At 41.0% G+C, this 25,210-nt stretch overlaps 1 protein-coding gene across 2 annotated transcripts in view; it reads right to left on the bottom strand.

Moving 5' to 3' along the window:
* adcy5 (adenylate cyclase 5) overlaps window positions 1-25,210 on the bottom strand; it is a 102,372-nt gene that overhangs the window by 46,143 nt on the left and 31,019 nt on the right. For both annotated transcript variants that reach the window (XM_084022562.1, XM_084022561.1), the window contains exons 2-3: window positions 7,473-7,622; window positions 6,734-6,855 (exon numbers count right to left, since the gene is read on the bottom strand). In XM_084022562.1, coding sequence (XP_083878688.1) covers window positions 6,734-6,855; window positions 7,473-7,622 — 272 coding nt within the window. The remainder of the gene's footprint in view (window positions 1-6,733; window positions 6,856-7,472; window positions 7,623-25,210) is intronic.

Genomic DNA, 25,210 nt, shown 5'->3' with positions numbered 1-25,210 from the left:
AGACAAGCGTTTTGCCCTTTACTTGTGTGTAAATGCAGTCAACTTTGTTGTGTGCTGTATGTTTGCACACCTCTGCATCTGCTGCACAGTGTCGATTATTTTCCTTACTTCAATTAGAACATGAAATCTTGCTGGTCTTCACCAACAAAATGTCCCTCAGAGAGACACGGACCAACCAGGAAAAGATTCAAAATGAACACAGTCAACAAACAACTACATACAAACAAAACAAATACACAGACCCACACCCACAACAAGACTAAAGAGACCAAAACAACTACAAAGAAAGATAAAATGGGTAGAATGAGACACAGAAAGACTACAAAGAGACACAACAAGACTACAAAGAGGCCAAAACAACTACAAAGGAACATCCTCTTTACGATGGCATTTGATCAACATGAAGAGCAAAAGGTGAGGTCAGTTCCTCTACTTTATGTGATGCTCTTTCCATGTCCGTCGCGGCAGCAGTAAAAACATCCACCCCGAAGCCCTCTTGCATAACAACCTGAGTCAGCACACGTTGCTGAAGCCACAGGACATCGTTCCACTCCAGAGGACAAACACAAGCGGGACGCTACACTCGAGCCCCTTTAATGTCGCCTTTTTCCCACACCGTGGTTATTGTGAAAGGTACTGAGATATAAAGGGGTGTCAGAATGTTAGCCCCTGAGACGCCAACGGAGGTCGTCACAGAGCCGCGTCTGAGGCGAGTGAGCCAGAACCGACGGTGACTATCTGAAGACGTGCTATGGACAATCCAGACTCAAGTCTCACCTCACCTACAGCAAGACTGGGAATTGGCAGCAACAAGAGCTACAGTGCATGAAGTGAACTCAGTATATACAGCACACAGCATGTTTACATGCACACAATATTTATAGTTGTTTTGTGACTCTTTGTATTAACACTGTTACAAAACTGTACTCCCTGAAGACGACGTGACCGCACAGCTCCTTAACTCGACCTGTATCTTCATGTATAAAATATTATTTAACAACTACAAAGAGACACAAAATGACCACTTAGAAACATGAAACGACTACAAAGACTCAACATTATTATTATTCTGTGCATGTAAACATGTTAATATTGTCCTTCTGTAATATTGAGTGATGCTTTTTTTTCATGCCGTTTAACTGTTCACTTCAACTCCCAGTCTTCCCTGGAGGTGAGGTGTGAATGGATGGATTTGAGACTTGAGTAAGACTTGATCGTCAGGAGACTTGACTCCAAATGGATTTAATTATGTGCATAATGTGAGAAAATAACTACTCTGGTGCGTCTGTTCTTTGACAGGAGGAAACATACCAACTCTAATGCACACGTGCTGCATCACTGAGCGACTCCCTCTCCACCACACTCTGCTTCCTCTCGTCCTCTTTAGTTGGAGCAGTGGGAGCTGTCACTTCTCTTCCTGTTGTTACTCAGCCTCTCAGCAGAGCCCCAATTACCAAAAGCCAGTGGCCGCTGGCCGACAGGCCCGGTCACACACGGTTAGCTCCCCATTAACCACACACTTATGACCACAGACAGAACTCAGCCAAGCTTAGGGGATGCAGCTAATTCCGCCTACTCCTCTGTGAGTCACAAAAAAACGACACTTCACCTTCGTTTTCTTTTTTACGTCGGTATGTTGTTTTGTTTGTTTGTTCTGGATGGAAATGCAGATGGAGAACTGCCCACACAGACGACTGGGAGGAGCCTCAAAATGACCACAAAGAAGCATTAAAATGACCACAAAGAAACATAAAGAGACCAACGACTATGAAAAGGCCAAAACAACCACATAGAAACACAAACCAACCACAAAGAGTCACAAAATGGTAAAAAAAGAGACAACAATAAAAAAATGACTACAAAGTGACACAAAATGACTATACAATAAAACAAAAACTACAGAGAGTCAAAGAACATGTCCGGTCTTTTCCCACACTATTAACGGCCGGCCAAGTAACAAAAAAGCCGGTAAAACCTCCGTCTCTCAGATGAACTGCTTCTCACCTGGAAAGTAGATGAGATCAGGCATCAGCAGCAGGGGGCGGAGACTAAAAGCAGCCTTCAAATCATTTACAGGAAGTCACAGAAATAGTTGCATCCTATTAGATCTGAAGGCTAACTGTAGTTTGTGGCCAATTTATATATATATTGTATATAAATGTAATTTATATAAAAAAATTACATTTGTTCGTAGATATCTGTGCGTGTATCTGGCTTTATATTCTCCTTCTTATGTCTGCCTCGTTAAGCACGCTGTAATAGAGCCAATCAGCGCTTAGATGAAGTGACAGCCAGGCGTTTCCCATCATTCCCCGGGTCTGCAGCAGCCTTGATCTCGGGAGATTATCATTGCCGACATGTGCATGACTTCCGAGCAAGTCGGGATCCAACTAGCACGCATTGTGTGGCGATCAGCGGTGATCAAGCAACGAGCTCATACTCACATGGCCTGACTGTGAATCTGTTCCTCGAGTACCCAGAAATGTAGAACATACTCAAATCGCTGATTCTGAAGGAGTGAGTTAGACTTCCACGGTGAGAATCATGACATTTTTACTCACCATGGACATTTTTGACAATAGGCTGTAATTATGGCTGAAATTTAACAAGATGGAAATGCAATGTTTCGGTTCCTTAATTCAAAGGAAACAGGCACACGTAGACACAGTATGAGTCTAAAGGCCTTAAGATTGATTGATTTATTTGTAGTAGGAGACAGTGGGCTCCCGTTTCACTGACAGGATTTCTATGCTCTGGGTCATGTGACACAAGTGACCCGTTAACCACTGCAGCTTGTTGATGTGGTTGATGTGTGATGTTTACATGCAGACTGACTGGTAGCACACGCTGGCATCGTGAGTCACCATTACACCATGCAACAACACACTTACACTATGGCTTTACATAAAGACGTTTCAACTATAAACTGAAGCCTAAAAATTCACCAAAATGCAGCCAATTAAGTATCTGATCCCCAGAACTTTCTTTGGGGAGGACCCCCGCACCCCGGCTTAATGATGCCTACAGAGAGACAAAGCGCTACAAAGACACACCAAAAAACTACAGACACAAGGCACGACCAAAAAGGCAGAAGGTATCTATAAAAAGACCAAAATGATTAAGTAACACAAAGCAAAGACATACAAACACAGACACAAAACAGCCAGTGGCTCCCTTGCCTATTCCCAGGGGCCCAAGTGTCATAATCCACCAGTGATTACAATGATTTACAGGTTACTGACAGCAGCGGTCATGAATGCACCCACTGTGAACCAACGTGACCTTCTTGGTGTTTGCCAAGAAGTTGCAAACAACATAACTTTATTGTCACAACGGCTAAGTATCTGTGTGTGTGTGTGTGTGTGTGTGTGTGTGTGTGTGTGTGTGTGTGTGTGTGTGTGTGTGTGTGCGCACACACGTTCGTTCATATGTGCTCATGTGGCTTGGTGCACATTGGGGTTCTTGGAGATAACTGGTGTCACATGCTTTAGACATTTCAAAGGTTTTCACTCTCTGCCCAAACCATGTGCACACTTCAACAGATCTGAACTCTTGCAGGCAACGAATCAGGATAATTCCTGATAATGATCACATTAATAGTGATGAAAAGAATAGTTGTGTACAAGGCCTACGTGGCCTGATGCTCTGACCCTTGAGGATTCAAAGAGCCACATCAAAGTGATAAAAGGCCTCAATAGCACCTATTGTGTCGAGGTTTGGGCTTCCACCTGACTGTCATAAACTCTCCCTGCCCAGTCGTGTTTTCATAACTCACCCCAACCAACCCAATCCTAACCCTCATCACATCCTTTAACCAAGTCTTCAGCCTGAAATACTTGTTATGAAAACAAGCCATTATTTCCAGTTTGTTTGAGTCCCCATAATGTCACCGTTTCTCAGCTTTCTGTCCCCACAAGAGAGGCGACACACACAGTTGGTGTCACCATGATGCAGTGTTTTATTGCTCCACAAGATGGTGCCAAACCTAACCACAGTTCTTTTAACTCTACCTGAGGTATTTTATGAGCTCAGATATGAGAGCAAAGACACATCAATGTGATTCAGAGCTGCATCACTGAAAGTGAAGGGACCCTGGACAAAGACAGAGACTGAATGAATGCTGGAAACACACTACACCCACGCCTGGGAGAAAAACAGACAAAGCCTTGATGAGGAAGAGGTCAAAGTCAGCAGAAACAGGAATGATGAGCTCTTTCATGTGTCCCCCATCTGACCTTATTTAAAAAACATGTACAGTAGTCAACGGTAAGAGACAGATATTTTTTAATTGTACCATGAATTACACATATGCTGTTTGTCATTTAAAACACAATTGTTCAAATCCAGAAAGTCTCAGTTTGTCTTAATATCATTTAGTTTAGTGTGAAAGCACTCAGTGAACGACATCTCTGGTCTCACACAACGTACATCACGATCAGAGCTGTACACTTGTCTTGCTAGCTAGCTAACTTAGCTACGTTCCATCACTAATGATACATATATAAAACACAGGTAGTGTTTTATCCAGCGACTCTTTATCAGCAGGAAGAGAAAGAAGGAGAGACCTGTTGTTAGTGTGAGTAACGTTACATCCTGGTACCCAACACACAGAGAGACCTGTTGTTATAGTAACGTTACATCCTGGTACCCAACACACAGAGAGACCTGTTGTTAGTGTGAGTAACGTTACATCCTGGTACCCAACACACAGAGAGACCTGTTGTTATAGTAACGTTACATCCTGGTACCCAACACACAGAGAGACCTGTTGTTATAGTAATGTTACATCCTGGTACCCAACACACAGAGAGACCTGTTGTTATAGTAACGTTACATCCTGGTACCCAACACACAGAGAGACCTGTTGTTATAGTAACGTTACATCCCTGGTACCCAACACACAGAGAGACCTGTTGTTATAGTAACGTTACATCCTGGTACCCAACACACAGAGAGACCTGTTGTTATAGTAACGTTACATCCTGGTACCCAACACACAGAGAGACCTGTTGTTATAGTAACGTTACATCCTGGTACCCAACACACAGAGAGACCTGTTGTTATAGTAACGTTACATCCTGGTACCCAACACACAGAGAGACCTGTTGTTATAGTAACGTTACATCCTGGTACCCAACACACAGAGAGACCTGTTGTTATAGTAACGTTACATCCTGGTACCCAACACACAGAGAGACCTGTTGTTATAGTAACGTTACATCCTGGTACCCATGGTACAATTCAAATGGAAGAATCTGGATTGCCTTTTAGACAACATAAGAACTGAACCATCTTCCTCACACAGCGAATTCATGACAACCCGGTCTCCTTCAAAACTATGTTCCCATACAACTAAGTGCACTCTCAATTATGTTTCCTGGGAAACTTCTTTTTCCCCCCGGACCAAACATTTGCCGTTTCTGGTCTGGCATCTAAGTGATGCAGGCGGCAGTAGAGCAGATATTCCTGTGTTCTGAGAAGTACAAGTACTGTTTTTATCAATGAAGTCTGGTGGCTTTGAAGAGAGCGTAGACAACAGAAAGGTCTGTCTGACAGTAAGATGGAAATATTCTTAATATAGCATCCACTTCGGCTGATATTGATTGTTTGTGTGTCTAAAATGTGTCCACAGCAGTGCATAGCTCTGTGCTGGTCCGCCTGTTTCCACTGGAGAAGAACCTCATACAACCAACCAACTACTAAACATCACAACCATCCCTTTAATGGAGAGCAACAACTGGTGGTCAGTCTAATTTTTAGATAGTGAATTACACTCTCTGTGGTTACTGATACTGTATGCAGAGACAGGTGAAAAAATGCGTAGGAAAATACCATGCAAGCCTATTGTCATGGCAACGCCTGCACTTCTTCCTCCTCCTCTGCCTGTGCTCGTGGGTGGGCTGCACCATTCAGGATTAACTCGGATTAAATCATGGTTTATTTTACATTTCTGTTTCACTAACATTTTAGACGTCGCCTTGAACTAACCATTTCTTCAGCACTGTGTAAACAACTTGATGCATATGCCTCTACCTAATCCTTATGAAAGTTATAAAACACACTTTATTAGTCCTGAGTGTACTTTTACAATCTATCATAAATCTACACTAAATAAGCAGCGAGATGCACCAGGAAATAAACAAACATTAGGTCAATCATTGCAGCAAGCAGCAAAATAACAATAATAATAATACAATTTATAATTATTATTGTTAGTATTATTATTATATAAATCACAGTGAATTACAATTAATCAAGCAGCACTTTGACACTTAATCCCAGCTGTGTTGCATTCTTTAAGTAAGTCCCTGGATGAGTAAAACCTGCTTTACTCATTAAATAAGTTGAATGTGTTACCTTGTTTCACCTTAAAATATGTGCCAGACTGAATGGAGTGGCGAAGTCCCGCCCCTTCCGCTAGACTCCCATGGGACCTCTGAGATTGTAAAAAATGTATGGGTCTCAATGCAGATAATATAAATATTTGCTGTTCCCAGTCGTTATATGCCCCAGAATATGTTGTTTTTCACATCAAGAGTTTGACCGTTTATTGTGCAGTTGTTCAGTATAAGGCTCATGAGGAAAAGCACGGTGGTTTGTATCTTGTTGTGTGTGTATGGTTACTATTTTTTCATGAAAAGCTTGGCGGAGATGTCGGTGCTATTTATAGCAGCTTCAATCTGTTTCCCCCTCGTCATCCCGCCTCCTCATCCTCGCGTGCCCCTGGTATTACCTGACGTTGTCGTGCTTCTGGATGTAGATCTTGTGAAACATCATGTCCTCCTGCTTGGCGTTTATGTCGGCTTTCATCTCCATGGCAACGTGGCGGGGTAGCACTGAGAGCAGAAGACGTTCCTGCAGGAAAGCGTGGGACATTAGTGACACTAGGTGAGTGAAGAGGTGCGGGCTTGGTGGCGACTACAGAACATCATGAGCTACACGTTACAGCAAGTCGTCTCAACATTATTCTGAAAGGACATTATAATAAGCTTGTTCATGTCTATTTAGTTTCATTGTGTTATATAGTATAATATATAGTATAATATTGGTCCCCAGTGGTAATTCTTTTTCTGTTTTATGTGAATAAAGAATATTTCTATTCAATTGCTATACGTTCCTTCCTCCCAACTCTAGAAATATGAATCTTTTCACATGATTGATTGAAACTGCATATTAGGCCTGTTTATATATATATTATATACAGTTATTATAGGGATATATTGTCCCTATAATAACTGTAATAAACCATTTTAAGCCACAGATATAATGATAATATAACAGTCCACACTTTCAAAAAGCAGTGAATATAACGCTCAACAGTACAGAATCAGATATTGTGTTAAAAAAGTCACTGCACACATTTCTCAGTGCAGTGTCTTATTTCCTACAGGAGGTGAGAGTTCAGTTTCCAGATGGGTTCATTTGAACCGAGCACCGGTGTTTGTGTTGCTGCCTTTTGGGCGCGGCCTCACCTGCTGCTGGTTCTCTCTCTGCGAGTGGAGGCGGGCCTGGATGCACTCCCTGGTCTCCTGGAAGGCCTGCCTCTGGGAACCCTCGGCAGGGTAATGGGTGCAGACGCCCACAATGTTTGTGCAGGAGAAGATCAGCACGTTGGACACTATCTGTGGAGCACAGAGAGACAACGAGTTAGACGGGCCTCTCCAACAACGAGCTTGTGATATGAGACTAGATATCGTCCGAGACTTCACTGGTTTTAAAAGCTCCATTAGAAAAAGTTTGCCGAACTAACCTGTTCTAGATGTTCTGTTATTCCTCTTAATATATCCACGTTACTGATGAGTATTAATCAAAAATCCTTTGTGAAAGCACCAATGGCAACACTACAATATCAATATCGAGGTAATTTGTCAAATGTAGTGTGATATTTGATTTTCCTCTTTATTTGCATCCAGCGGACAGACTTGATGTCCAGTTATTAATAAATAAAATCAACCTTTGCTCAGCAGATGATCAAAGGGAAGGTTTTAGCAGCTAATGTCTGTCAGAAAAGAATTGAATAAAAGTAAATTTTTCTTCTTCTCTGTAAGAATACAAGTTCACAAGGCCTTTCAAGTCGAGCTGAAACATAATTTCCAGAGTGTCTATCTTCCACATGGTGACGTGTTTCCAGTGAAACAGGAGAGGAGGCGGGACATTGCATACACTTTGCTTTGCGTTTGGTGTGAACACACCTTGCAGCCTCTTGAAGATAGTACGCCTGTCTATTTCACCTTATACCTTTTGTCTGTATAATTTGTCACCTGTTAGTTTGACAAAAGGTCAAATAAATATTTGTTTTAAATAGACGGTCGGCTGCTGCCAGCATCCCGCAGGTCTCTCCGAGTTAAACTGATTGCCAACTGAATTTGTCTTGAGTTGTGGACAAAACCACATTCACTATTAATGGGCCAACAGATAATTAATATAACAGATTCATGGACGATTAAAATAATCGTTGGTTGCAGCCCTGGTGTCCTGCACGGCTTCCTTAATTCCAGATTTAAGAGTTAACACGGCCCTGCTGCTGATGACATCGGTCCAAGGACAGAATGAGGCTGCTTCTTCTCCAAACAGGTGCACAACTTCTGTGTGACGAATGACTTTATAACACAGAACAATATATATGCAGGACTTTATGAATCTTGTGCAGAAATGTGAAAAAAAGGTTTTGGTTTTGAATCTGCACCTGGCCCCTCGGTAGGCAGGTCTTCATAAAGACAGCTTTGCTGTGACAGCAGAGCGGCAGGAGGAGGGGAAAGAGATGCACGCTCATAGGGAAAATCCATCCAAGGTCAACTAAAATCACATATTCACGCTGTGTGGTCAACTCACTGCTGCGTCAGTCTCACAGCAGTCTCACAGCAGTTAGTGAAATGAAATGTAATGTATTGGTTTCCTGCTGGGTCATTCCGTGTCATTTCATCAAATTTCTGAAAATCTTCCCACCTGACCATCTCAGAATGTCCTGAAAAAATTCAAGTACAAAGACACACTTGTTAATAGGTCAAATCCAAAATATTAGGTCTCTACTGTTAACAGTTTTCTCATGAAACATCATTGAATGAAGGGTAGTTTAGACGGTTTTTGGCATCATACTCTGAAAAGCCATTTTTAAACAGCAATATCTGGAAAACTATCTCACCTGTGGCCTTCAAAATGTCTACAGTGTATATCTCTTACTAATAGGCTCCAGACATGGAATATCAGGGGTGTAGCTCAATGATAACCTAGTATGGTAGGTACTTAAAATGTGGCTTGTTGAAATAAAGTAGTACATTTGAAGAGTGGCTGAGCTCCCATATTTGCAGATAAAAGACTTCTATCACTTCTGCCTCTATCTCTGGTGTTAGCTTAAACATTCTACAAAATACGGTTTCTCTCAGATGATTAGTTTCACAGATATTAAGGCTCAAAAATGGAAGTAAACACATCTTTGCCCAACTTCAGAGTCATATGCCAAAAAACTGAGCAGTTTTTTGGCCAAAAGTATCAGGTCCTAACTTACTTTTTTTGAAAGATCATATTCTTGTTAAAATCATATAAAAAAATCGGGAGGGTTTTTTCCCTTAATTTGTCGCAGTGATTTTTTTTAAATCCTGATATTGGTGGGGTTTTTGTGGCCGGTTTTGGTACTGCATGTCCTAACAGCCTACCAGTAAACATCACAGGAGGGCAATTCAATTGTGTTTTTACCATTTACCAAAGACTTATATGTGACTAAATGCTACTGATAAATTTAGCCTCACAAAAACATTCAAATGTAGCAAATGTAAGTTTGGACCTGATACTTGTAGTCAGTTTTTTGGAATACGACTCTGAAGTTGGGCAAAGATGTGTTAACTTCCATTTTTGAGCCTTAATATCTGTGAAACTAATCATCTGAGAGAAACCATATTTTGTAGAATGTTTAAGCTAACACCAGAGATAGAGGCAGAAGTGATAGAAGTCTTTTATCTGCAAAAATGGGAGCTCAGCCACTCTTCAAATGTACTACTTTATTTCAACAAGCCACATTTTAAGTACCTACCATACTAGGTTATCATTGAGCTACACCCCTGATATTCCATGTCTGGAGGCTATCAGGTGAGATAGTTTTCCAGATATTGCTGTTTAAAAATGTCTTTTCAGAGCATGATGCCAAAAACCGTCTAAACTACCCTTCATTCAATGGTGTTTCATGAGAAAACTGTTGACAGTAGAGACCTAATATTTTGGATTTTTGGACTATTAACAAGTGTGTCTTTGCACTTGAAGTTTTTCAGGACATTCTGAGATGGTCAGGTGGGAGGCATTTGATGAAATGACACGGAATGACCCTGCTGAGAAACACAAACTGTCCATTTCCTTTCATGTCGTTTGGCACGACTTCCTTTTCTGTCAGTCGGGAAGATGTAGCACTACAACACGAGCAACAGGTTTAGGTGCCAAAACCACAGCTGGTTTAGGGAAAACAACCTTGTTGGGCTTAATACAGTTAGGTTTAGGAAATTAAATCACACAGAGCACACTACCACTACACCAACTGCACCGCCCTCAGGCACAAATGAGGCTAAAGTCCGGATTGTTTGGCTGGTGTGATGCTCCGTTCCGTACTTATGATGGTACGCTTCCTCGGCACGGGTACGCAATGTGGACATGACGTAAGCTTTAATCGATAGGCCGTCCCTCTCATTATTGCTCAGTGTTCAACTCGGATCTCCCCCTGCTATCCGCTATCGAGCTGATTTATGACTGAACATATTCGTGATGACCGTGTTTGGGGCATCAGAATCGTGCTGTGAGCGGTACCGGAGCAGAACCAGACCGGTACTTTTATAATAAAAATGCCTGCTGCCTGCTTGCTCAGCTCCGCTCGCGGCCTCTCACATGCTCTGATTCAGGCCGTGCGTTTCCTAGAAATATGTGCAGACGGATTGTCAGTAAAGTTTCAGTCATGCTCTCTGTGTTGTTATCTCTTGTGATGACTTTGAGACGGCGCTCCTTGAAAACAACATCAAGCCATGCGTGTCCTATTATGACATAATGACGCACGTGTGTACAATAGCAGTCGGGCCGAGGCCCGTTTGGGCTATTAAGCAGTGTGAGTGCAAACCGGGGGGTCTGGGGGGCAACCGTACCATCAAATGGTCCTAGTGTGCCCTTAGCTTCAGGAAAAACAAAGTTGGACTTAAGTTAGGTTTAAGCAGCAAAGGGAAAGTCAGACCCATCAACCTCCCCACAAGGTCTAATACTACGTCACTAACTCTGGACGTTGCATTGTCTCATTTATGTGTTTCATTCATGTGTCCACCTCAATCAAACGATCCAGTGGCATTGGTTTCATGCTGGCCAACATGAAACACGTTGATAATTTGTGTCTCTGTACATGAAACCAATAGGATATTGTATCATAAAAGGTCAGAGAAAGAATGGCTTTCAAAATAAGTGAGGGATTGTTGAAACGGTTTGATTTCCTGAGTAATGGGGTTTCTGTGTGCATATTGACGTACTTATTGAGTTACAGAAGCTATTGGAACTGTTGGTGCACACTTTCATGTGCATTAAAACTTGAATTCTTTATTTACAGCCAGTCAGTGTGTTCAGGTTTCTTAGAGGCCGCCCAAGTTTCCACCTATCAAACAGCTTGCAAGCTGTCATGTGTCCAAGGCACCGGTGCTAAAAAGGCATTGTTTCCATTCAGTGCCAGGCACACAGTGGGCCCTGGGCCTGGCAGCCAGCAGCCCATTCTTTTCATAGAGCTGGTTAATGGGCTGAATCAGCCAGCTGAATCACATTTACACCACGGGCCTCTCTGTTGCCGGAACAAACTGAACAAACACAGCAGCCTTTATCACGTAAAGAAAAAAAACGCTCAGCAGGTCTGCATGCTAAAAAACAAGCACGCTCGGAGGGAGGAGTGACTGGAAGACGAAGGAAGTGAGGCACGAGGAAGAAAATACAGAAAAGAGGTGTGAGACAGAGAGCGGGTGGTGAATTTAGAAAAGGTTACTGCCTTTCTTATCTGACTGTCTCACTGTTAAGATCAACTGGACCGAACCACAGAAGACAAATGAGTTTTTATATAAATACAGTCAAGGCATGACGAGAAGCAGAGGTTGATATATTCTTTCTTTTGGCAGAACTCTTCTTACATTTGTCAAGAAACTCAAGATGTATTGCATATGTTGGAAAAAGGCTCTTCTGCTTGAGGGAGCAGAAAGAATCCAAGCAAAAACAGCATGACGGCCACATTAACAGTGAGAAGTTTCAGGTTAGAACGACGGCCCGACACCTGTATGAATGTGTTTGGATGTTATCCAATAAATGGAAGAATCGAAAAACCAGTTGAAGCTGCCAAAACAAAAATTCATGATCCAATTACACAAAATTACAAAAACTATAAACAGTATTTTTGAAATATCTATTTTATGTGTAAATCAACGTGTGAACTGATAATCATAACTCACACGTGTAGCTCATGTTAACATAGATGCTCATGCTCACATAGAAATACTACAGGAGTAGAATGGACATTCCCATTCAAATCAACATAGCAGGGTGGTCAAGGCGGCGGCCATTTTTTTTTACGTGTAACGTTGCCATTGCGACTGTTGCAGCCAGCTAACTTTGGGAAAAAAGAATCCGACTTACGTCAAGTGTTGAACTCACTGAGGTCTTCCAGTAACGACTACCAGTGTAGTAACGTCAGCAAGCAGACAGAGACAGACTACACGAGACAGCATTCATCCACACTGATCACAGCGTGGGAAACAACATTACAGGCCATTATGTCAGAATCACATAAAAGATAAACCTCTCACACACAGAGGAATGTTTGCAGACAAACTGTATCATGTTACAGTTGAGAAAATGTCCTTATATAAGAGCGTTAACTGTTAAAGGGTGAAAAATATGATATGTATATATTTTTTTGTGGTACGGCGGCCTACATTTCATATTCATTTTCAATTCAAATGATAGATCTATTATCATTTTGCAATTGTAATCAGTTAAAATAATCACAACTAGACTTATTTCAAAATTGTTCAGCTCTAGAAATCATCATTGTATTCCCGTCAACAAGCTACTCAGCATAACAACGGTGTTTGAGGTTCATCGTCACCAGAGAAGGAAGGAAGACCACGACCATGAATGTGGGGAAACACAGAAACGGCCCACGCTGACGTTTAAAGGTGTCTTCCTGCCACAGTGGAGGTAGCCTGCCAGCTGCCGTTCCAAGGCGGCCTTGAAGCATCCCGCCCCCGCGCTGCCATGGAAACGGCAAGCATCGGATAAAGTCTTTCAACAGGTCAATACAAATATTCCCCAGCAGCAGCAGTCTTATTCTATTAATACTGCCAGCACTCACACAGGCCTTATTGGATAACCCGATGGGCTTTTCCTCAACACCACGGAGGGAAGGTGAGAGCAAAAAACACAGCTACAATATTTAATAGGGAGATTGTCTCCAGGGTGAGAACTCAAATCTACCATCAAATAACTGGATATAAACTGTGGATGTGGCTTCTGAAACGTCCCCTCAGCGATTCATGAATCGGGGTCTAGATGCCCCCAGGATCAAGTCTTCAAAATATAGTTAATGTGAAAATCTACTGTTGGCTACTGTTATGTTGAAGATTGATTTTAAAATGATTTTTCTAGTTATATAAAACTACGAAGCAGCTTTCTGTTATGCACCAAAGGTTTAAACAAACTCCCGTTCTAAATTAGACAAGCCACTTGATCACTTCAAAAAGCTCAAAACATACTTTTATAATCTTCCATTTAATCAATTATGTCTTTTTCAAACAGCATCATCACAGTTATCATTTTATATTTACTTTACATTTCTCCTATAAGTTGTTGTGTTTTTTCATTTATTTGTCAATTTATTTATATTGCTAATTATCCCTTTTTAAAAAAAAATCTTCTTCATCTTACTAAAATCAAAGTGTCAAGAAAAGAGCTGTATCAAGGGGAATAACAGCCGTCATCCCGCTGACTCATTTTAATACCATTGAAAACCTGCTGAACTAAAGTCGGTAAAGGAAGAGCACTCAGCCGACTCATCCTCATAAAAACCTCAGTTCAGTCTCAAAGTCCCAAAAGGTCCAAATCCGTGACGGAGTGGAAGCCCCGAGCAAGCGAGGTGATGATGCACAACCAGCCCAAGATGTGATGTACCACTCCAGGCAACAAAAAGAGCCGTGTCCCTAAGGTGTTCCCCTCTCCGTTCTCCTGCTTCTCCTTGTTTATTGGAGGCCACGGCTGCAATCAGCACCAGCTAATAAACATCTGCATGCCAACACCAGCACCAACACATGCAAGCAATGGCAATGATATATTAATAGTGTTTCCTACTATCGTAAAGATAGCATCTGTAATATGACATATTATTGTGATATTCATCTCAACCATATAATGCTTTAGGACATGCTTTAGTAATCTGTTTATTAATGAATTACGTTTGTAAGTGTTCTCTCAGTCAACTCTTGTCTCTACAGTTCAAGAGTTGTTCTCTACAGTTCCCAGTACTCATACAGTACTACGTTCCCATACAACAAAACTGCATTGTCAATTACATTTTCTTTTTTCCAGACTGAATGGTTGCAGTTTGAATCACATAGTTAACAAACAAAAGAAAACAAAAATCCCTACAAAACCACTAGTTTAGGTTGAGTTAAAGAACCTCATGGTTCAGCTTAAAATTACTTTGGAACAAAACTATAATGCACCAAAGGAACTCGGATAAGAGACACGAAAAGCAGTTTCCTGGGTGAAAGTCCTGTGCAACTGTCTTCTACAAAATGACATTATACAACTAAACTGGGTTACTAATACTAAATAATTACATGTCCAGGGTTTTTCCACAACAAATGTTCTCAGTCTTGAATAGATTGAAACACATGATTAACGAACAAAACAAAAAACAAACATGCTAGATATTTTTATTTAAAGGTGCTATTGACAACATTGATAACATCTAGCCAGTAGATGTTGCACTCGCACTCCCCCCGTCCATCGCATTAACGTCACAACTCAGCTGTTACCGTACTGATGTAGTAAGAGGCAGTAAGCGGGCTGCATTTTGGTACCAGTCCCAAGTGCTAAGTACTGGCAACCCATTGAGGGCGCATGTTCTTCGAGCAACAGCCGAGTTGTGACGTGAATGCAATGTTGTCAATAGCACCTTTAAATAAAATGTTATCAATATGACCTTTACAAACATAAAAAAATAAAAAATAAACTAAATTTAAACAAAACTATTTAGTTAGGTTCAATTAAAAAGACAGTACAAAAGTACTTGGTTCACACAGGACACTAACATCAGTCTCCTGGGTGAAAGTCCTGTGTTTTTTGACCCGTTGGACACCCAGACAACCTCACTATGTGGACTTCTGCTGAGTTTAAGTCTATTGTATTTTTGCCGATTCATTAAAAATAACTGAAATGCTTGTTAAAAACAAATAAAAGGGCAAAAAACACTGGTCACAATCCTTACCTTTTCAGTGTCTCTTGCTTTGCTACTTTGTGATCCTCATCTGTTAACCCTTTTTCTCTCTTATTTGTCATCTTCATCATTCAGCATGTTGTGGCTCCATTAGATTCAGTCACATCAAACAAGGCTGGAGCTGTGGGGGTCTAATGTGTCCTGGTTTGTTGATTACAGAAGCCTGAGCCGAGGTATTAATAACTCCCATCTCACTTTGAAGTAGAGGGTTTTTATTTCACATCCAGAGCAACAAGAGATTCTATATATTTCCAATAAGTCTGCTAAACAAGGAACCATTTTAGTAAACATGGAAGTGGCCAGTCCAACATTATTTCAGTGAGCGATTAATAATTACCAGCAGAAGCCATAAAAACAACAGACGAAGACATCACAGGTGTCAATATTTACCCAGCAATCAGAGTTTTGACCCTCCTACGTGTCTCCCACACCTTTCCTCCTCACTGATTCCTGAAGATTCTTGTCCTTCGCCATGTTTCCAACAGTCTTCTCATTTATTCTTGTGTATCCTACAGAGATGTCCAACATTAAGTCTGAGGATGGCTGGCGTCAAACTTCCAGCTCACAGTGTCTGTGTCAAGTGATGACAACGACCAGACCAAACACCACTTTGGTAATGCAACTCACATTTCACATTTCAATACATCGCTGCCATTAGAAATACAATAGTAGTAGAACAGATATTTAACTGAATGTTATTGGATCACAAGGAAGAGAGGGGAGACTGGTCGGGTTAGATGGATGTCTGGCTAGTCCTAGATAGCGTGTACTTCATTGGAGCGGCAGGAAGTGAGGCGGCGGGACCGTTAAACTCATTTTAATTTTCTGTAACGCTTTAAAGATTTGGTTTGATTGATAATTCCTCTGCTTTAATGTTGTACTTATTGTCAGATGAGGGAGATTGGCTCGGCTCGTTTTCTGTAACATCAGTGTTGTTTCCTACAGTGTGATCAGAGTGTGGATGAAGCTGATTGTCTTATTTAGTCTGTTTCTCTGTGCTTCGTTTCTAATCACTTAGTCATTGAATGAGTTGCTTTTCGGTCTGTTTCTTTCTATGGAAGTGGCCTGCTACAACGGTTGCTATGACAGCAGTACACATTAAATGGCCGCCACTCTGACCATCCAGCTACGTAGATTTGAATGGGAGTGTCCGTTCTACTCCCGTTTTATTTCTATGTGGCTGCCGTAGTTCGATGATGTTCCTGTGATGCCGGTGTCCTGCTCTAGGAGGTTTAGGAGGACGCATGGGAACACAGTACTGCAGCCTGCAGTGATGCTGAATGTGATGTAGAGTTTGACGTTAATGCAGCCTAAAAAGGTGTGCATGGTGACCAAAAAGGTTAGAGAAGCAGGCTTGTGACCTGAAAGTTCAATCTTCAAACCAGCTGGTTAAGTCTGGGTGGGGAATGTGGAACACAGGTACTTAATATGAAACAAAAACAGACAGTTAAACTAAATATAACAGTAAACGAACAATTTTTTTTTCCCCAGGATATGTACGCAATCTATATTGAAACGTGTTTACTCTGAATATGTCAACTCCCCTTCAAAATAAAAATCCCTGCTAAATCCACACAGGTTAAGGAATTCTGAAGTCTTCAAAAACTGCTTTCACAAACATCCATTCATCCATTCATACATGTTATTCTTCAGCCAGACAGTTCTAGAAAATACACAGTAAGAACTTTTATATTTGTTGACGCATTTCTGTTATTATTATGGTAATTGATTGCACGTTGAGCGTCCCTGTGACAGTCTGTAGGCAAGTCGTTGAATCACACTTATTCAAACGTATTTACTCTTCATTAATCACATGGTTCGTTTGAGGAACATTCTTGAGTTATTGATGGGAAGCTTTGCTGTGATGTTAGATATGGTTTGCTGATATTGAGGAAATAAAATGCCAGCTCTTCCAAATAACACCAGATTGTTTCATTTTTAAATGTATATTACCGCAATCGCAAGATCAAAATGTCCCGGAGGAGGTGACCGAGGCAGGCCATAAACATTATTTTGGGCAAAGGTCAGTGACAGAAATAAACAGGCCTCTGTTAGCCGAGTTCTGGCCTTAAGTAAGTGCTGCAACACTATGTCAGTCCCATTTGTTTAAATTTCCCTTCTGATTAGATTATTGAATTGATTAGCAGCGTGCAGCCCCTCAGTGAGCACACTGAGGCTCATTGTTTGCTGTGAGGATAAATGCAGGTCATGTGCTCCGAGCTGATTCCTGAGCAGCCACGTTCTGCAGGGACGTGAACAACAAGGTGAAGTCTCTCACGTGACGTCCCGCAGCTATTTGTTGCCGGATTTTACCTCGAAAGCTGTCAGCTGCTTTGTTAAAGCCTCCGTAACATGCAGCACCAAACCTGCGGATCACGCTGCAGGAACCAGAGATCTGTTGCAGAAGTTGTGTGTGTAATATATTTGATATCACTATGATGATCCTATCCTGCTATTATAAGATGCCTGTTATTTTTTGATTTGGGAGGGTGAAGTGTACTGTACATTAAATTAAACTAATGAAAACTCAAAGCTTTTCGTGAGAATACAATCATGCATTACTTACATTATGCTTATTCTAATGAACAAGAGAGAGTGAATATGCATGGCGTATATTCTGAACTCATTCATTCATCCATTAGTCCTAGGAAGCAGCAGTGAACAAAGGCTCAGGTGCTTTTATAAAATGCATTACAGAGCTTCACAAATAGATGCATATATTTAAGTAAAAAAGACAATAAACAGAGACAACAAACGACGGCCAAGATGGCCCGTAATTCCCCGATCATGAATGACCAGAGCGGGTCGGCTCACTTGGGGGAGGGGTGTATGCCTCTTCCATGAGTTCGAAGCTGCTGCCTGCTCTATGACAGGTGTTAGTCATGCTCCTGACACCCTCGTTGTCATTATGAACTGTGGCCTCCCTCTATCGGGAGGGTGGTGTACAAACACCTGTGGTTCCTGGCCTCCCGTTGGCTGTTATGTGTTCAGGTGGGCGTGGCTGTCCCTTCCACGTGGTGGAGTGTTGGGCCGAACCTGGGTCCCCCGGGATCAAACCCCCAGTACTGGGGTTTGAGCTGAATGCTAGTTGCTACAGTCGCTAACTGAAGGTCCGTGTCCCGGAGCTGCCGCCCGCTCTCCTCCCGATGAAGTCTCCTGGTGGAGGTAAATGACTATAGATGAAAAATTGCATTCCCATTTCTGCCACTCAAATCATACATGGACCATGGATATATTATTAAGTTTTATTAATCCCAGTTCTCTGTTGGAAGCCCAAGGATAAACCGGAGAACTCTTCAGTTTATATGAGTTCAGTGAAAAAGTATAAATCTAAAGTGAACAAAGACGAACACGGTGCTCTCATGTTGGACAGGTATTGTGGTATTATAAGACGGGACACGCCGGGCTTGCTGGTTAGCGTGCTCATGTCAGTAGAAAGCTCTGCCTTTGCCATAATGTCAACACTGTAACATCATGACGTTCTGCTGATAATGGCAGTTCATTGTATTCATGTTTTCAAGTTTACATTGAGAAAACACTCGTCTGATGAGTCTGCATTGATGGGTTTACATTCTGCATTCTCCTTTGCAAACACAAACTGAAATGCTACATTCACTGAAATGTTGTGTCCGAAATCATGTCTCTGCATGACCTCCGACCTCACAGCTTGCCGAGATCACAAGAGAACAAAGCAACAAACCTAATCTATTGCTCAGGAACAACATGTGATGTGACGACGAAGCAATTTAGCGTTTGGCTGTGACTGAACACTTCTAGAGTTGCTACTTCAACGCTGAGGCACAAAAATGCTTTCAAGCAGGCCTGATGCCTGAACTCCTGGGAAATAAAAGGTCATTCAATGAGTCATGCCTTTGAAGAAGAAAGACCACCGATAAACAGAAGAAAAAGCATGTTTAATTTTTCATCTCATGCTTCAAAAAGACTAGCGGGGACACTGACTGACTGGAGATTCTTCCAAATATAGACGCTGCATTTGTGCGCCGGCCATACGGGAGCCATCTACTCTTTGATGCCAACACCGAGCACTCTAATCTATTTCCCTCCAGAGCTTTGAAAAGTCCAACAGGAAACAAATCCATATTTTAATAGCCAGGTAGGTCAGAGCACGCAGTGTAGCGCTATCTACCTTGACAAAAGGAAGAAATCACAACTCGAAGGAATTCTCTCCGCCAGCCGGGAGGTTAAAGGATTTAGTCTAAGGCCTCAGAACCAACGCGGCCTTATGAACTGGTCTAAAACAATCCTACAAATATCGTATAACACGATCGCCATGTTACAGCAGAAGCCCACAGCTTTGCAGAGAGAATAGGTAGACTGAGATGGCGTCCCCTTGTCTGCCTGGATGATGAAACACGATGAGAAAGACGAACGGTTGTCCTGGGACGACTCGTCCTGTGGGGAGACTCGTCATGCATTCCCCCGGCTGGCGCCTGATGGATTGCTTTTCTTTGGTGGCATAATTTTGACAACAAAATAAGTAAGGATTTGAATTATACATACTGTGTAATAAATAACCTCTAACGGTTTTGCAATTAAGAGGCTGAGTCACACCGCTTCCGCTGGAACACCATGGGACCTTCAATTTCACATGTGATGTTTGTTAATTTAAAAAATAATTTTACTCGTCAAAAATGTTGCATTTTCTAGAATAACTGGAATATAACCTCACTTCTGTACCAGGATGCAACATTACTCACACTTACAACAGGTCTCTCTGTGTGTTGGGTACCAGGATGTAACGTTACTATAACAACAGGTCTCTCTGTGCGTTGGGTACCAGGATGTAACGTTACTATAACAACAGGTCTCTCTGTGCGTTGGGTACCAGGATGTAACGTTACTATAACAACAGGTCTCTCTGTGTGTTGGGTACCAGGATGTAACGTTACTATAACAACAGGTCTCTCTGTGTGTTGGGTACCAGGATGTAACGTTACTATAACAACAGGTCTCTCTGTGTGTTGGGTACCAGGATGTAACGTTACTATAACAACAGGTCTCTCTGTGTGTTGAGTACCAGGATGTAATGTTACTATAACGACAGGTCTCTCTGTGTGTTGGGTACCAGGATGTAACGTTACTATAACGACAGGTCTCTCTGTGTGTTGGGTACCAGGATGTAACGTTACTATAACGACAGGTCTCTCTGTGTGTTGGGTACCAGGATGTAACGTTACTATAACAACAGGTCTCTCTGTGTGTTGGGTACCAGGATGTAACGTTACTATAACGACAGTTCTCTCTGTGTGTTGGGTACCAGGATGTAACGTTACTATAACAACAGGTCTCTCTGTGTGTTGGGTACCAGGATGTAACATTACTATAACAACAGGTCTCTCTGTGTGTTGGGTACCAGGATGTAACGTTACTATAACAACAGGTCTCTCTGTGTGTTGGGTACCAGGATGTAACGTTACTATAACGACAGGTCTCTCTGTGTGTTGGGTACCAGGATGTAACGTTACTATAACAACAGGTGTCTCTGTGTGTTGGGTACCAGGATGTAACGTTACTATAACAACAGGTCTCTCTGTGTGTTGAGTACCAGGATGTAATGTTACTATAACAACAGGTCTCTCTGTGTGTTGGGTACCAGGATGTAACGTTACTATAACAACAGGTCTCTCTGTGTGTTGGGTACCAGGATGTAACGTTACTATAACAACAGGTCTCTCTGTGTGTTGGGTACCAGGATGTAAATTGTCAATTGTTTAGTCTTTAAAATGTCAGAACATTTTGAACATGTTTAATCACAAGCCTAAAAGTAATTTATTTAACTTGTTGATGGTTAAATGTCACAATTAACACACTTTAATGTATTTATAGCATGGTAACCAAATCCTGCTAGTTTCTCCAACATAATTGCTCAAATAAATCACTATTTAGGATTTGTATTAAGTAAGAATCCAGCTAAGTTCAAGCAGCAGCTTACTATCAGTCCAGTGACATTGACCTCAACTTGGCTACACATTGGGAACTGTTGTTTTATATCTACCGGTAGTTTGGATGCCTACTTTCATTGCTCCAACGGAGGAAGCAATATTTGTGTCTCTGTGCCAGTTGGCTGTCTGTTATCTCAGCCTGCAATATCTCCTCCAGAGTAAAAGCCTCCCAATACAAGCGAATAAACAGAAAACAGCTCAAATCCAAATCCTCCCATTTCTCAGAGCAGAAATACTTTTTCATTAAACTGACAACAAATCAACGAGACTTGAAATGGATCAGAGATTATTAGCAGTGGTTGCAGTTAGGCAACTGTAAACAGCATTCTAGAAATCGGGACAAAAAGTAACCTAGTAAATGAGAAATCTTGAACCAGCTTTATTTGGCCAAGTATTAGTAGTGTAACGATCCATGCGATTAATCAATGAATCGATTGTCAGTCCTGCAGATTCAACTAAATCCATCTGCTTAAATAAATACTTAAATAAATACTTATCTTAATCTTACTTATGATTAATGTTTTAATACGTTTAAGAAACTCTCTCCCCTGCCAGCATGTAGTCTATTGAAAAATATTCAAAGTAACTGAGCAATGTTTAATTACATTTTTGTATTCAGCATAAAATATTATACAGGACTACTTTTTTTATATAGAATAAATATGTTAAATAAGTAATTCTGTGGTCCGTTGATTTTTAGTCTCACTCGCATTATTGCATGTTTATTTCATGGATTGGAACTTTGGTTAAAAGTTACTGAATCGGATCGTTCCAAAAAATAAAATTGTCCTCGAATCGAATCGCCAATACTGTATTGTTAATCGAATCGCTGTGAAGCCAAAGATTCACACCCCTACCAAGTATGCCTGCACATCTCTTACAATGTTCGTTCACATAAATAGAAATAAAGGCAAAATGGCAAAAAAAATTACTTAAAAAAAAGAACACAAATATTTGCAACAGTTGAATACATTGATTAATACAAGGATTGCAAGACTTCAGCCCTGAAAGTTTGAAGACTTAATTTTTTAGACAGATTACAGTCTTTTTATTATTATATTCATAATGTTTCTACTAATACATCACTCTTTTGCTATAAATATATAAACATTGTAGAAATTGTATGGTACTACCATAATTTATTTTGATTTTATACGTTTATTTTTTGTTCTCACTGTTTGCATTCTTGTTATTTTCTACTTTAATGTAATTTAACTCTTTCACTTTTATAGCCACCAAGTATGAACATCATATGTGAGCACATTAACATTTATGTACCACAGAGTATAAAAACATTATTTTATTTTTTTAAACTGTCTTTACAGAAGCTTTTCATCAGCAGGACAATTAAAACGACAGGAGTGTTTAACAAATACATCTATTCTAAAAAATGTCGCTCAAAGTTACTGCAAGTCAAACACTGTGTGACATTATGTGAGTGAGTCATGACCGTCCCAGGAGCTGCAACAAGCTGAATGAACCATAATTCCTGTTCATGGAAAATAAACGGTGGTTGTGTGTGGGAGAGACGGACAGAAAGTGTGTTTGAGAGAGAGAGAGAGAGAGAGAGAGAGAGAGAGAGAGAACCAAGCCTCCAACATACCAGGCATACCAGCTCTGTCCCAGCGGGGGATAAATATTAATGCTCGGCCTCAGAAGGTGTGTGCAACTCTAGCCTGCTCTGTATATTTACTTCCACCATTATGACCAGAACAAAACCATATGGAGCAACAGTGGCTCCACAAACAATATGCAAGTGTGACTGATGATCATTTTCAATAACAAAAAAGCAAAACACAGAACTGAAACTTTAAACCTAAATAAAAATATATTTAAAACAATGTTTACTGGTATTCAGTGGACATGGATTAGTGGCATCAAAGCCCCCGGAGATATTAAAAATGTCCATGTGTATAACACAGTTAACAAGAATAAACGCCATATAAAAGGAGCAAATGAGAAAATGAGAGCAGAAACAATGACAGTGAATGAGTTGTAATTTAAGTGGAAAAGGAGTAAAAAATAAATAAATAAACTAATAGATATCACCATGAAACTCCCTCGCTTGATTCCTGACATTAAGACGATTGTCTGTGTATTACAGGTTCTCTAAAATGTTACGCATTATCATATTGTCAATCAGTACTGTCAGCCATAAAGAAATCCCTTTTCTCCATGGTTTTGTTAATAAGCTTTATTGTTGTCAGACATTAGTCGATGGGTTCCCAGATTGCATTTCAGGCATTTACTCTTCACAAGAACCGTTTATCTGAAAGCAACCAATGCTGAAACGTTTAAGGTGGACCAGCACTATTCTCCTTTAGGTGACAAGCTGCTCCTCTGAGTCTCTGAGCTTTTTGAGCTGTAATATTTATTTTAACTGTGTAACTGACAGCAGGTTAAACAGGTAATTATTAACATCTACAGCAAACTCTGCTGATTATATCAGGAAATCAAAAAATGTAATGTTTTCAAAGTTATGTTAAAACTGTAATGGTATTATTAGTGTGTGTGTGTGTTAGGGTTGGGCGGTATGAGCAAAATCTTATATCACGGTATGAATAATTTCATATCACGGTAACGGTATATATCACGGTATGGTTTTCCCCCTGTAAATTCAATTAATGGCTTTAAAATAACCACTGTCGCATTTGATCATTTTCCTCTTCTATTTTAATTTTCTCACAGCAGCATAACATTATTTTAAAGAAAATATAATAATATAATAAATAATAAACCACAAAGAATGTGCAAATGTCTGGTAAACATTTGAACTCCAGCTTTAACTTAAGCTATAGTGTGTGTGCAAATGTAAACACAGAGCTCCATCTTAATAAGAAATAAAAATAACAAATGAGAGTGTGCGTCGTGATGGCCTCCGTTGTCTCCCTCCATCGATGTGATTTATTGTCATACGGGGTGCCTTTGGCGAAAGACTCATAATACTGCTTCGCATGTTTTAGCTTTAAGTGGTGGAAGAGGTTACCGGTGTTTCCACCTGCAGCAACAACAGTCGTGCCACACTCTTTGCAGAGTATCGCTTTTTGTTCGTTGTCGGATTTTATAAACACTTTTATACCGTCACACGGTATAATACCGTCATACCGCCCAACCCTAGTGTGTGTGTGTGTGTGAGAGAGAGAGTGTGAGAGAGAGAGAGAGAGAGAGAGAGAGAGAGAGAGAGAGAGAGAGAGAGAGAGAATACAGCAACAAAATAAAATAAGGATTACTTCAGAAAAAAACAACCAGGAGAGAAAAAGTTTGGTTCAATATAAATGTGCAGCAGGCTTGAACTCGGATGTGCGTGTCAGTTAGATGTCCCATGATCCTCTGCACTGCCTTGTTCCACAGTTTTATCTACACGGCCCTTGTGACGTTCTGTTGTGTTTGAGCAGCCATGACGGTTCTGTCCGAGTGATCAAACACACCCGCGCTGTGATTTCCACGACACCGAGCCAGAACAGACTGAGTCTCCGTTACTGGCCTGTATACATGGCGACACCCTGTCAAACAGGCCAACTGTGCCGCCCAGGCTGCCAGAACGCTTCACACTGGTGTCTGCTGCTGTGGCAGCATCCTCAAAAACATATCTACCACTGAATAGCCAGCGTTCGACAGAAGAGCTGCTTCATGGTGACCTTCTGATGCTGATCGCTTATAAAAGGGCACCAGTCATACAACTTTACTGTCACGCTGACAACAAAACATACTTTCAAACTGGCTTGTGAATGTGTTTATTTGTGCTCTCTCTTATTAT

The sequence above is a fragment of the Eutrigla gurnardus genome (genome assembly GCF_963514095.1).
Source record: "Eutrigla gurnardus genome assembly, chromosome: 12".
In the NCBI taxonomy this organism is placed as follows: Eukaryota; Metazoa; Chordata; class Actinopteri; order Perciformes; family Triglidae; genus Eutrigla; species Eutrigla gurnardus.
This window is presented reverse-complemented; position numbering and strand designations above follow the sequence as displayed.